At 46.2% G+C, this 14,999-nt stretch overlaps 1 protein-coding gene across 5 annotated transcripts in view; it reads left to right on the top strand.

Moving 5' to 3' along the window:
• Positions 1-8,960, top strand: part of LOC116974635 (interleukin-13 receptor subunit alpha-1-like) — a 49,745-nt gene extending 40,785 nt beyond the window's left edge. For 4 of the 5 annotated variants that reach the window (XM_033023323.1, XM_033023320.1, XM_033023322.1 and 1 more), the window contains 3 exons: positions 1,445-1,538; positions 4,836-4,926; positions 8,411-8,960. In XM_033023323.1, coding sequence (XP_032879214.1) covers positions 1,445-1,538; positions 4,836-4,926; positions 8,411-8,482 — 257 coding nt within the window. In that variant the 3' untranslated portion in view covers positions 8,483-8,960. The remainder of the gene's footprint in view (positions 1-1,444; positions 1,539-4,835; positions 4,927-8,410) is intronic. The other variant, XM_033023321.1, reaches the window with a different exon arrangement.
• Positions 8,961-14,999: the final 6,039 nt, after the last annotated feature.

The following is a 14,999-nucleotide window of genomic DNA, read 5'->3' as shown; positions in this document are numbered from 1 at the left end:
CCTGTATTTCTAAACTACACTAAACCAATTTTAAAAACACTTTGATAGACACAAAATGCTGGAGTAACTCAGCGGGACAGGCAGCATGTTCCTGCCTGCTATACACTTATGGACAAAAAAGTGCATTTTTTTTGTTTAGTTTGGAGATACAGCGTGGAAACAGGCCCTTAGGCCCACTGAGCCTGCGCCGACCAGCGATTCCCGCACATTAACACTATCTTACACACTCGAGGGACAATTTCCAATTTACAGAAGCCAATTAGCTTATAAGTGTGGGAGGAAACAGGAGATCCCGGAGAAAAGCCACGCAGGTCACAGGGAGAACGTACAAACTCCGTACAGACAGCACCCTTAATCAGGATTGAAACCAGGTATCTGGTGCTGTAAGGCCCCAACTCCACTGCTACCGCCATTACACATATAAACTTTCATGGTAAGCTATAGAATGATGTACATCAATCTAGGTTTTTAAGGGCCTGTTCCACTTGGGCGTCACTTGGCCACTGCCACCCAGCTTGGGCGTCACTTGGCCACTGCCACCCAGCTTGGGCACCACGCAGGTGGCGTGCAAAGATTTTGTACGTACCAAAATCCTGGGGAGCCGCGTGCGACCGCGCGTCACTGCCTACGTCACCACGCACCATGCGCGCATCACAACGCACGTGTCATGACGCGTAAATGATGACGCGTAAATTACGTGTAAACAACTCCCAAGTGGGAGAGGACCATAATACTTTAGAGGTGACTGTACTCTGTACTAAGGTGTACTGTCGCATAAAAGGCATTGGGTTGCAGCATATTGAAAGTCTTGCTTGAGGCACTATCACAGGCACATAGATGTAAGCAATATGGGTTGGGACATTTCATCAGCTCAGAACTTGGTTTCAATATTTTGTTATGCTATGCTTGTATAAAGTTGCCTGATCTTTTGATTGATTGAAAGATACCACGTCGAAACTGATGCTTCAGCACACCAAGTCCACGCCAAGGATCAATCACCACTTCACACCAGTTCAATGTTATCCCATTTTCACATCCACTCGCTACTCACTGGGCCGGTTTGTACGAAGCAAACTTGCAATCCTGCATGATATTACAGCACAGAAACAGGCCCTCCCTCTCACCGAGCCCGTGCCCACCAGCCGTTGTCACCAGCACTATCCAACACGCAAGAGACAATTTGAAATTTTACCGAAGCCAATTAACCTACAAACCTGCACAACTTTGGGACGTGGGTGGGAACCAGAGCATGCAGAAGAAATCTACGGGGTTAAAGGGAGAAAGTGCAATCTCCACACAGGCAGTATCCAAGGTCAGGATTAAACCCGGGTCTCTAGTGCTGTGAGGCAGCAGCTCTACCCGCTGTGTCACAGTACCACGCATTGCAGGACGATATGGCAATGTTATTCCAGCTAATGGCAAATTTGATTTTTATTATTTGCAGAAAAACAGACAGATGACGTGATGATGAAAAGTTTAATAGTGACCACAATTGTTATCATTGTGATGGTGTTGCTGCTAATTTTCCTTCGTCTAAAGTAAGTTTCTAGTTCATTGTTGCCTGTACAATGGAAATTGTAGTTACCATTTAGTTTGTCACATGTACCGAGGTACAGTGAAAAGCTTGTGTTGCGTGCCATCCAGTCCGTGGAAAGACAATGCAGGATTACAATCGACCATTTACAGTGAATAGACACATGACTGCAGTACATAGGGAACATGACATTCTCTCAGGGAGATACAGCATGGAAACAAGCCCCTTGTCCCACTGAGTCCACGCCAACCATCGATCACCCGTTCATACTAGTTCCATGTCATCACATATAGGTCCGGGCTCGGCGGCTTACAGAAACATATACAATTCTTAAGGAATTGGACAGGCTAGATGTAGGAAAAAATGTTTGCCATGTTGGGGGAGTCCACAACCAGGGGTCACAGTTTAAGAATAAGGAGGAGGACATTTAGGACTGAGATGAGGAAAAACGTTTTCAGCCAAATTGTGAATCTGTGGAATTCTCTGCCATTGAAGGCAGTGGAGGACAATTCACTGGATGTTTTCAAGAGGGAGTTAGATTTAGCTCTTAGGGTTAAAGGAATCAAGGGATATGGGGAAAAAGCAGGAACGGGGTACTGATTTTAGATGTTCAGCCATGATCATATTGAATGGCGGTGCTGGCTTGAAGAGCTGAATAGCCTACTCCTGCACCTATTTTTCTATGTTTTAATGCTTCAGTCCATCTGGCTCCGCAGCGGGCCACATCTTTCTTTCTTGTACATTATCCCCGTGACCTGTGTGGGTTTTCTCCGGGTGCTCCAGTTTCCTCCCACTCTCCAAAGACGTACAGGTTTTTAGGTTGCAGGAAGGAACTGCAGATGATGGTTTAAACCGAAGATAGACACAAAATGCAGGGGTAACTCAGCAGGACAGACAGCATCTCTGGAGAGAAGGAATGGGTGATGTTTCGGGTCGGAAGAAGGGTCTCGACCCAAAACATCACCCATACTTTCTCTCCAGAGATGTTGTCTGTCTCGCTGAGTTACTCCAGCTTTTTGAGTCTATCTTCAGGTTTTTTGAGGTTAATTAACTCGGGTTAAAATATTTTAAATTGTGGCTAGTGCGTTTAGGATAGTGCTAGTGTACGGGGTGATCGCTGGTCGGGACCACAGCTGCAGGAACTAAGTGGTTAATTTTAGTCACCGATAGTATCTCTGGCAATGGCCCAAAGTACACAATGAAAGTTCAATAAGGATTTCAAATGGCAGCTGGCTTCACACGCTAAGAGAGAGAATTTGCAAAGAGACGGTGAGGAAATTAGACGAATTAGATTACTCTTGCTTAGAGCCAGGAGGAACAGCCTCGTAACACGCTGTTCAGGACAAATTATAAAGATGGATGGTATACACAGGAATATGAAACACGTTAAAAAAAAGACATTGTGTACTGGAGTAACTCAGCAGCATTAGGGTCAGGCAGCATCTCTGGTGAACATGACTCGAGGGTCTGAACTATAGGGAGGGGTTGAGCAGGCTAGGGCTTTATTCCTTGGAGCGCAGGAGGATGAGGGAAGATCTTATAGAGGCCAACATGATTACAAGGGGAATAGCTTGGATAAATGCACAGAGTCTTTTACCCAAAGTAGGGGGAATTGAGAACCAGAGGACATAGGTTGAAGGTGAGGGGTACAGGGGTCTTGAGGGGCAATTTCTTTACACAAAGGGTGGTTGGTGTATGGAACGAGCTGCCGGAGGGGATAGTTGAAGCAGGGACTATCATGATGTTTAAGAAACATTTGGACAGGTACATGGATAGGATAGGTTTAGAGGGATATGGCCAAATAGAGATGGGTGGGTCTAGTGCAGTTGGGTCACGTTGGTTGGCGTGGGCAGGTTGGGTCAAAGTGCCTGTTCCCATGCTGTATGACTCTATGACTATGAATGGATGACATTTCGGGTCAGGACCCTCCTTAAGACTGTTTGTGAGGGGGTGGGTGGTGGGGGGGGGGAGGAAAAAGAGAGGAGGGCATGCTAAAGCGTGGCAGGTAGATAGAAGGGTTGAAAGGAAGATGGTTAGACAAAGACAAGAGATGAAAAGACAGAAGGTGTGAGACAATACAATATAGACAATAGGTGCAGGAGTAGGCCATTCGGCCCTTCGAGCCTGCACCGCCGTTCAATGTGATCTTGGCTGATCATCCACAATCAGTACCCCGTTCCTGCTTTCTCCCCATATCCCTTAACTCCGCTATCCCTAAGATCTAACTTTCTCTTGAAAGCATCCAGAGAACCAGCCTCCACCACCCTCTGAGGCAGAGGATTCCACAGACTCACAACTCTCATGGTGAAAAAGATTTTCCTCATCTCCGTTCTAAATGGCTTTCCACTTATTCTTAAACTGTGGCCCCTGGTTCTGGATTCTCCCAACATCGGGAACATGGAATGGAAGCGATGAATTGTGAAGTTGGAGGAAGGAATGTAGGTGGAAGGTGAGGGGAAGGTGAGAATCCGGGTGGGGCTTTGAGAGGTGGGGGGAGGGGGGAGGGAGGAGGGGGGAGAAAAGTGGGGTGGGATAAGAAGGATGAAGTGATTGGGCTTGTGGTTACCTAAAATTGGAGAATTCAATGTTCATCCCAGTGGATTGTAAGCTACCCAAGTGGAATATGAGGTGCTGTTCCTCCAGTATAATGGAACACATCCCTGTTATAGATCTATCACAGTACATGAGGGCTCCAGATTCAGAGATAGTTTCTTCCCAGCCATTATCAAGCGACTGAATCATCCTACCACAACTAGAGAGCAGTCTACCACAAGGTTGACCCTCGGACTATTTTTGATCGGACTTTACTGGCTTTACCTTGCACTAAGGGTTATTCCCTTAACATGTATCTATAGACTCTAACTGGCTCGATTGTAATCATGTATTGTCTTTCCGCTGACTGAATAGCACGCAATAAAAGCTTTTCACCCTGCCTTGGCACCCGTGACAATAAATTAAAAACTAAACTAAATTAATATAAATTGTGTTTAAGAAGGAACTGCAGATGCTGGAAAATCGAAGGTAGACAAAAATGCTGGAGAAACTCAGCGGGTGAGGCAGCATCTTACAAAAATGCTGGAGAAACTCAGTGGGTCATGCTGCCTCACCCGCTGAGTTTCTCCAGCATTTTTGTCTACCTTCGATTTTCCAGCATCTGCAGTTCCTTCTTAAACACAATTTATATTAATTTAGTTTAGTTTTTAATTTATCTGTGTCTGTCCGAGCCATTTGAATCAAAGGGATGAATGGATTGATGGAATTTCTTTTATTAATTCACTCTATTTGGATATTTGTATTCTAGCTGCAACTTACTGGAACACCTGTGCCAACCCATCCCTGACCCTAAACAGAAATTTAGTGGTCTGTTTGAGAATTATAATGGAGAATTTCAGGTAATGAACTACAGTAGACCTTCCGAGAGGCCAGACACTGGAGATGCTGGAATCCTGAGCAAAAGACAAAGTACTGAAGGAACTCAGCGGGTCAGGAGGCATGTGAGGATGGAGTGGACAGGAGACGGGTCAGGCCTGGACATGACTTCAGACTGATTGTGGTGTGGGAAGGGAGGGAGACAGCTGGAGGAAAGGTGAGGACCAAGCAAAGACTCGGTGGGCCAAAGGGCCTGCTTCCACGCTGTATCTCTAAAGTCCTTTTATTCTGAGGCTGTACCCTCTGGTCCGAGACTTTCCCACTAGTGGAAACATCTTCTCCACACCGCTCTTATCTAGACCTGTAGACACCCTCAAGATGGACACAGAATGCTGGAGTAACTCAGCGGGTCAGGCAGCATCTCTGGAGAAAAGGAAGAGGTGACGTTTCGACTCGGAACCCTTCTTCAGACTTCCCCAGTTCACACCCGAAACGTCACCTGTCCATTCTCTCCAGAAATGCTGCCTGAGCTGCTGAGTTATCCCAACATTTTGTGTCCATCTTTGGTATAGACCAGCGTCTGCAGTTCCTTCCTAAACACGAGTGATAGGTGGATACGGATGGGGGGAAGCGTTGACTTCTTTCCTTCCCGTCTCATTACTTTACATTTCACTCCTCCTCTCCTCTCTTTATCTGACACCCTTTTGTCTCCCTGCCATCTCTAGCCTTTGTCACTTACTCCACCCGTCTGCCAACCTAACTTGCCAGCTTTGTCACATGCCCCACCACCCTAACAGCCCCCCCCCCCCCCCACAATACAGTCTGCCTGAAAGAGGGCCCTGACCCAAAACGTCACCTATCCATGTTCCCCAGAGATGCTGCCCAACCCGCTGAGTTTACTCCAGCACCTTGTGTCCTTATCTGGAGTTAGGTTTGCATTTTAAACCCATGCCACTAAGGCCATGGGGATCCCCAGGAACAGGAGAATCAAGGGGGTGTTGATAAGCTTGTGTGACAATAGACTAGCGGGAAATGTAGCTTGGGATTGCGGAATACATTTAGGGCGGTGCGGGTTTTCATAGCTCTGAAAAAGGGCGGCAGAGTGGTGTAGCTGGTAGATCCGCTGCCTCACAGCACCAGACACACAGGTTCGATCCTGACCCCTGGGTGCTCTCTGAGTGGAGTTAGCAAATTTTCACTGGGTGCTCCGGTTTCCTCCCACATCCCAAAGTTGTGCGGATTTCTCTGGAAGTTGATCCAAGTGTGTAGGTAGTGGATGCAAAAGTGGGAAAGCATAAACTTGTATCAACAAGGTGATTGATGTTGGCGTGTGTAGGCCTCTTTTTTTTTTTTAATAAATTTTTATTAGATGCATCTGCATATCATAATCCAAACCAGTACAGACTTTGTTTAACGGTTACATATTAAGTATCCAGGTTTCCAGTTACCAAAGTAGCTGGGATTCTCCTTTATCAGTTACCTATTAACATTGCCTCTAATTATCTATTTATATTTATAGATAGAAGAAAATAAAGAAAGAAAGAAATGAGAAAAATAGGATAAACTATCAATAATACAACTTGGGAGATAGGTCTGTAGGTTTGAGTACATTATTCATCTAGTCCTGGGTTCAGGCTTCAGTTCGGCCTCCGTGCCGGCCCGATCTATCCCTTCAAGTAATCTATAAATGGAGACCATATTCTAGAATAGAATAGAATAGAATAGAATAGCCTTTTATTGTCATCCAGACCGAAGTCTGAACGAAATTTAAGCAGTCATACATACAATACAATACAATAAAAAACAACAATAAACACATATTAACATCCACCACAGTGAGTCCACCCAACATCTCCTCACTGTGATGGAGGCAAAAGTCTTAGGGCTGCAGTCTCTTCCCTCCTCTTCTCCTTCTGCGCTGAGGCGATACCCCCCGGGCGATGTTAAAACCTGTCCTGCGGCTCAAACACCGCGGCCTGGGGTAGTCGAAGCTGCCGCTCACCAGACCTGCTGACGCAGCCGCTGGCCCGCGGCCGAACCCCCGGTCTCAGGCCACCGCCACCAGAACTGCCGTCCCAGCCCCCGGAGCATCGTTCCAGCCCCGAGCCAGATCGCCCTCACGTGAGTACTGCCACCGTCTCAGCCTCGCGCCAGGCCACCGCTCCTCCCTCGCGCCAGGCCGCCCCGACTGGGCGCCGCTCCTCCCTCGGGCTGGGCCGCCCCGACCGGGCACCGCTCCTCCCTCGGGCTGGGCCGCCCCGACTGGGCGCCGCTCCTCCCTCGGGCTGGGCCGCCCCGACCGGGCGCCGCTCCTCCCTCGGGCTGGGCCGCCCCGACCGGGCGCCGCTCCTCCCTCGGGCTGGGAACACCGTACCTCCCCGAGCTCGGCTACTCCGACGGGAGCCCCGTTCCTTCCTCGGGCCGGCCGTCACAGCCCCTCACGAAAGCCCTGTTCCAGCCCCGAGCCGGGCCGTCCTCACGGGAGCGAGCTCAGTGCGAGTCCTGGCGGGCTCTGCCTCCTGAGCCTCGAGGTCGCCAGCTCCGCCATTAGGCCTCAGCGCAGACGGAGGCAGAGAAGGGGAATACGACAAAAAAGTCGCATTCCCCCGCAGGGAGAGACAGCAAGCCCCGTTTCAACCCCCCCCCCCCCCCAAAAACACAAACTAAAAACCAAAACTAGACTAACCAAAACGAAAATAAACAACCCAAAAAACACAAAACAAACAGGACTGCCGGAGAGCCGCTGCAGCCAGAGCCGCGCCGCCACTAGGGACATGAATAATGAATAATTCTGGTTTGTCAATTAAGACATATCTAATTTTTTCCAAATGTAAGGTCTCTGACATCTCCATAATCTACATCTTGATTGTGGGGGTTGTTGGGCCTTTCCAAAATTTTTATATCAGTTTTTTCCCCAATTATTGTACTGTAATCAAGGAAGGACCTGTTTCTCTGCTGCATCTCTAAACAAAACTAATCTAAACTAAACTAAACTCAATAACATGAAGATATAGAGATCAAAGACACCTGACTGGAGATTACATTTTTATCTTTAGAGATACAGCATGGCAACAGGCCCTTCGGCCCACTAGTCTATCCTACACACTGGGAGACAATTTACCGAAGCCATTTAACCTACAAACCTGTACCTCTTTGGAGTGTGGGGGGAAATGGGAGTACCCCAAGAAAACACACGCGGTAACAGGGAGAACGTGCAAACTTCTTACGGACAGCACCCGTAGGCAGGATCGAACCGGGTCTCTGGAACTGTAAGGCAGCAGCTCTACTGCTGAGCCACCGTGCTGCACTTGTAGCTGATTGAAAGCCGTAACAATTTGAGACTTAATGCATGACATCTATCGCTGTGCCACTGTGCCAGATGTAGGAGGAAAAAAATCGATTTCAATGTTGGTGTATTGTAAGCTATAACTGAAAATTTGGTGTGTCCATCACAAACCCTTTGCCGCATTAACCATGTGTAATGATGCATCCTTTTGTTTTGTGCAGCAGTGGATTAACGCTAATCACCTGGAGACTGAAGACCCCAAAGAATGTGCCACAGTTATTGTTGAAGACTAGAGCCTGGAACAGAGAAACATAGAAAACTAAACTAAGTGGGACCTGTTGGGTCAAAGCTTCTCATGGGAGGGCTGGTCCCCCAACGCAATATTCCACCTCACCACTAATTCTAATATTGCTGGTCAGTGGGGGAGGGGGGAGGGGGGACTTTTTGGAATGTTAGCATGGGTGTTGTGGGCCGAAGGGACTGGTTTCCAGAGGGCTAGTATGAACATTGTGGACCGAATGGATTCTTGGGCTGGCAGCTCAGTCACTGGGGCCTGGCAGCTCAGTCACTGGGGCCTGGCAGCTCAGTCACTCAGGCCTGGTGGGCTGGCAGGTCCGAAACCGCCAGAAATTCTGCCTACACAGGTGGCAGACTCCGTGAGTGAGAAGGGGGAGAGGGTGGGGAATCAATTTTAGACATTTTCATATTTTTTTACAGATCACAGCAATGAAGGAGGAAACTCCATCCTTGCGTGGATCTCTGGAGCGCTAGTATGGGTGTTGTGGGCTGAAGGGACTGGTTTCCAGAGGGCTAGTATGGACATTGCGGACTGAATGGATTCTTGGACTTGCAGTTCAATTAATCATGGCTGGTGGGCTGGCAGTTCACTAAGTCATGGCTGGTGGGCTGGCACTTCAGTCGCTTACAACTGGTGGGCTGGCAGTTCACTTACTCATGCCTGGTGGGCTGTCAGTCCAGTGACATGGCTGGTGGGCTGGCAGTTCGCTCAGTCACCCCTCCTTCACCAAACCCCCACTCTGCTCCTTGCCATTACCCTCCCCCCCCACACCTTCAGTCCATCTCTCCTCAACCTCTCCTCCTATGCACTCTTAGTGGCTCTCCGACAGCGCAGCCATTCCTGCCTATTAGGTTCCCATTGTGATGAAGAACACGCAGGCATGGCAAGTGGAGAAAGGATTTATTAAAGTTTAAAATGTGAATGACTTAAAATATAACAACAATTAAAATGTTAAAGATGAGATTTATTAAGTTCAGTTCTTTCTTGTTGTGTTGTCTTGATGACTCTTTGCCGTTGATAAAAAAAAAGAGACAATTTTAATATAGAGAGATTGAGCAGTCAAATTTTAACAACGAAAATCTGAGAATTTACCTCAAAAGTCATCATTCAGTCCAGGCCAGCAAATCCAGTCTCACAGGACTTCGAGCAGAGTGCAGGCCAGGCAGCAAATCCAATCTCACAGCACTTCAAGCAGTGTGATGATGTACGTGAGTGATATTTGACCAGAGAAATGAAAAAAAAAGAGGACCTTGTTTAAAAATCTATTTTTAATTGAAGCTCAGATATAACCTTTTGTAATCGAGAAGGAAGGAAGTAATAAAATAGGTTTATTACGAGCAAACCTAATGGATGTTGAATAAGATTATTCTTGGATAATGCGATCATTTTAACCCACCTACACTCCCCACTGACGTATGTGAGAGTCGACCGTGGGCCTTAGAGTGGCGCAGCGGTAGAGTTGCTGCCTTACAGCGCCAGAGACCCGGGTTCGATCCTGATTACCGGTGATGTGTGTACCGAGTTTGTACGCTCTCCCCGTGACCTGCGTGGATTTTCTCTCAGATCTTCAGTCTCCTCCCACACTCCAAAGACGTACAGGTTTGTAGGTTAATTGGCTTGGTATGAATGTAAATTGTCCCTAGTTTGTTAGAATAGTGTCGATGTGCGGGGATTGCTGGTCTGCGCGGACTCAGTGGGCCGAAGGGCCTGTTTCCACACTGTATCTCTGAACTGAACTAAACTAAAAGCCAGTCTGAAGAAGGGTTTCGACCCGAAACGTTGCCTATTTCCTTCGCTCCATAGATGTTGCTGCACCCGCTGAGTTTCTCCAGCATTTTTGTCTACCTAAACTAAAAGCTGAACAGACAGCTCCCATGGTCAGGATCAAAACGGGGTCTCTTGCATCATAAGGCAACAACTCTACCGCTGAGCCACTATGCTGATGTTGTGTCTCCTGCAGCAAATGTTTTACCTCCTTGCAGTCAATGTCATGACCATATTGCAACATGCTCCACTTGTCCAGACAGGGGCAGCAACATAATTTCTCAAAAAGTTTGATGCCATCCAGGATAAAGCAGCTCACATAAGGTTGATAAGTCATCTAACCACCAGTTTTCCCTCTGCTACCTGCACATTGTGGTTTTAGAGTGGTTTTACACGGAAGAAGTCTTGAGGTGAAATGTCACCTATTCCTTCTCTGCAGAGATGCCGCCTGATCTGCTGAGTTACTCAGGCTTTTCAAGTCCATCTTCGGTGTAAACCAGCATCTGCAGTTGCTTCCTATGCAATGGTCTTTCATTGTTTGGTTTGTGTTTGGGGGCAGCACAGTGGCGCAACTGTACAGTTGCTGCCTTTCATCGCCAGAGACCCAGGTTCGATCCTGACCACGGGTGCTGTCAGTGTGGAGTTTTTGCATTTTCCCTGTAGGTTTACCACTGGTGACAGACACAGACATTGCCTGTTCTCAGGATCGAACCCGGGTCTCTGGCACTATAAAGCAGCACCAGTGCCGCCTGCTCCAGTTTGCAATAAATGAAAATGATAGAAACATGGAAACATAGAAACATAGAAACATAGAAAAATAGGTGCAGGAACTAGTCCATTCGGCCATTCGAGCCAGCACCTCCATTCAATCATTCAATCAATCAATCAACCTTTATTGTTTGGTAATTGGTAATTGTTTGGTTATTTGGTAATTGCAGAACAAATACACAAGCAAATATAAAGATAAATTAGGTTGAAATTGAACGAGTTCATGAAAATAAATTTCTTGGGGTTATAATGGATGATAGAATCAGCTGGAAATCACACATTAAACATGTACAATCCAAACTGTCAAAAAGCATTTCTGTATTACACAAAGTTAAGCAGGTTCTGGATCACAAATCACTCCGCATTCTCTACTGTTCACTAATCTTACCCTATTTAAATTACTGTGCAGAAGTCTGGGGCAATAACTATAAAGGTTCGCTACATTCATTAACTATTCTGCAAAAAAGAGCAATACATATTATTCACAATGTCAGGTATCTGGATCACACTAATCCATTATTCTTACAGTCAAAATTATTAAAATTAGCAGATTTGGTTGCATTTAAAACTGCACAGTTAATGTTTAGGGCCAAAAATAAAAACTTACCTGGAAATATACAAAAATTATTCAATGTGCGAGTGGGGGGTTATAATTTAAGAAGAATATTTAATTTTAAGGTACAAAGAGTCCGCATGACCAGAAAAACTTTTTGTATTTCGGTCTGTGGAGTAGGATTGTGGAACAGTTTGAATGTGGAGTTAAAGCAATGTCCAAACATGAACCAGTTCAAAATGACATACAAAAAACTTTTTTACACAAGGTACAGGGATGAAGGGGTTGGTTGACAAACAGGGGTTAGTGTTTGTTTATTATTTTGTTTATTATTTATTTATGTTTTTTGGTTACTTCATACATATTACTTGTATGTGTATATCAGTTGTATGTATATATATGTCTGTATGCATCTCTAAACATTGTCTGGGGTATTATTATTATTAATTAATTAATTATTAAATATGGAAGAAGGGTTTAGGGAGAAGGGGTGAGATTAAATAAGTTATTCTTCTTCTCACTCCTTTTCGAGCTTGTAAAGAAAAAGTGTTGGACATTTAAATTTTGCTTTATGCTTTTCATTGCTTTGCAAATATTGCCTGGAATGTCCAATTGTTTGACTATTTCGATTTTGTTGTTGTTATTTATTCCTATTTATGTCTTTACTTGTTCGGAACAAATAAACAAATAAATAAATAAATAAAAATTGTCATCTTGCAAGCAACAGTTGTACAGTGCATAATGAAAAGACGTTTCCCTGGGAATAGCGGAGTATCGCACATGAAACTTAAAACATTTCACACATAATAACACTAAAAACAATCCAGTCCCTGATGGAACAGTATAAATAGTTAAAAGCAGGTAAAACACAACGTTAAAATACAATAAACCAATCATAAAAATGTCCGGCGCAGCTGATTTGAGTGGCCAGTGCCAGTTATTAAAGTGTCCGTGCCAGCCGCAGAATCAAGTGACTGTGAGTACAGAGTGACTGTTTAGCAGCCTCACAGCCTGTGGTAGGAAGCTGTTTAGCAGTCTTGTAGTCCGGGCTTTGATGCTACGGTATCTCTTGCCTGATGGCAGGAGATCCAGGTGTATGTGGAGGGGGTGCAGTTTGTCCTTAGCAATTCTCTGAGCTTTTTTCAGACAGCGGCTCTGGAACAGTTCTTGTACCGAGGGTAGGGAGACGCCAAGGATCCTCTCTGCTTCCCTCACTACCCTCTGCAGAGCCTTCCTGTCTGAGCAGTTGCAGGTGGAGTACCACGTATTTATGCAGTACGTGAGTACAGACTCCACCGTACCCCTGTAGAAAGTCCTGAGGATGTTGGTGGGGAGTGAGGCCTGTTTTAGTTTCCTCAGGAAGTGCAGTCGCTGATGGGCCCGTTTGACGGTCCCAGTGGTGTTCCTGGACCAGGTGAGGCCGTCTGTAATTTGCACACCGAGGAACTTTATGCTCTCCACTCTCTCCACTGTGGTGCCACTGATGTTGAGGGGTGTATGCTTTGGCTGCGCCCTCCTGAAGTCGACAACCATCTCCTTCGTTTTGTCGACATTTAATTCTAGATTATTTTTGCCGCACCAGTCCACTAGTTGTTTTACTTCCTCCCTGTACATTGATTCGTCATCTCCGCTGATGAGTCCCACCACTGTTGTGTCATCCGCGAATTTTATGATCTTATTGTCCCTGAATCTGGCAGCACAGTCATGTGTGAGCAATGTGAACAACAGCGGGCTGAGCACACAGCCTTGAGGGGAGCCGGTGCTCAGCGTGATCGAGCCTGAAGTGTTCTTGCCAACACGGACTGACTGCGGTCTCTCTGTCAGAAAGTCCAAGATCCAGTGACACAGGGTGGTGTTGAGGCCCAGCAGGGTTAGTTTCTCCACAAGTCTCTGCGGGATGATGGTGTTAAACGCTGAGCTGAAGTCAATGTACAGGATTCTGGCGTATGTGTTTTTGTTTTCCAGATGCGTGAGTACTGTGTGCAGCGTGGTAGAGATGGCATCCTCTGTAGAACGGTTGGGGCGATAGGCAAACTGGAGGGGGTCTAACGATGAGGGGAGGCTGGCAGTAATGTGGGGTTTCACCAGGCGTTCAAAACACTTCATTATTATTGGGGTCAGGGCGACAGGGCGGTAGTCATTTAGGCAGGCAACCACTGGTTTCTTCACTATGGGGATTATCGTGGAAGTTTTGAGGCATGTGGGCACAATGGCTTGACTAAGGGAGATGGCTTGACTAAGGGAGATGTTAAAGATGTCTGTTAGCACATCTGCTAACTCCTCAGCACATTCCTTGAGCACACATCCTGGGATGTTGTCGGGTCCGACTGCTTTCCACGGGTTGGCCTTAGACAGGATTCTCCGTGTGTCCATTGAGTCTATGGTCAGGACTGGCTGGTCGGTTTGTAATATGATCTTGGCCGAACATCTAAAATCATCTAAAATCAGTACCCCATTCCTGCTTTTCCCCATAACCCTTGATTTCTATAGCCCTAAGAGCTAAATCTAACCCTCTCTTGAAAACATCCAGTCATTTGTCCTCCACTGCCTTCTGTGGCAGAGAATTCCACTGATTCACAACTCTGGCTGAAGAAGTTTTTCCTCAGCTCAGTCCTAAATTGCCTACCCCTTATTATTAATCGGGAACATTTTTCTTGCATCTAGCCTGTCCAATCCTTTCAGAATGTTCCATGTTTCTATAAGATCCCCTCATCCTTCTAAAATACAGTGAAAACAAGCCCAGTCGAGGCATTCTTTCATCATATGTCAGTCCCGCCATCCTCGCTGCATTCCCTCAATAGTGAGAGATGCAGCGTGCAAGAGTGCCATGTGCGATTCATTCTTGATAATGAATCTTGATAATGAGTGGAGAAAAACAGAATCACTGACGTGCAAAGGAGACCTACAACGGTGCATGATTTCTCTCGTGTTATGGCAGGTGATTGTCGCTGGGAAACTGAAGGGATCCACAATCTGCTGCTGCCTGCCCGCTGAGTTAAAGAGTTCCCACGGTAGACTCACGATACACTAAGGTAAACGCACGGGCCACTACGTTATTACAACGAGTTAAAATGTTTCAATTCTTAACCACAAGAGTAAAATTGACTCGTGGAAAATTTCAAACATATTTGATTTTTTGCAAGAGTCGACAAGTTACACGAGTACCTGCCGTTAGCGCCACGAATCTCTAAGTTGCGTCCACGAGTTCCGTACGTTAATCGTACGTTATTATCACGAGTTTTAACTCGGGTTACCTCTTGTGTCAACTCGCAACGTGAGAATCAGCTATAACTATTTTAACCTTTTCATTATGTTTGATTGCCACAGAGTAGACACAGGCAGGAGCTGAGGAATGTTGATTGCGTAAATATTTCGGAACATTTTATGACTCAGAGTTGTGAAAGACAAGTTTAGACTTGAGGCGTCT

The sequence above is a fragment of the Amblyraja radiata genome, chromosome 6 (genome assembly GCF_010909765.2).
Source record: "Amblyraja radiata isolate CabotCenter1 chromosome 6, sAmbRad1.1.pri, whole genome shotgun sequence".
Classification (NCBI taxonomy): domain Eukaryota; kingdom Metazoa; phylum Chordata; class Chondrichthyes; order Rajiformes; family Rajidae; genus Amblyraja; species Amblyraja radiata.
The sequence above is the reverse complement of the archived record's forward strand: the minus strand, read 5'-3'. Positions and strand labels throughout refer to the sequence as shown.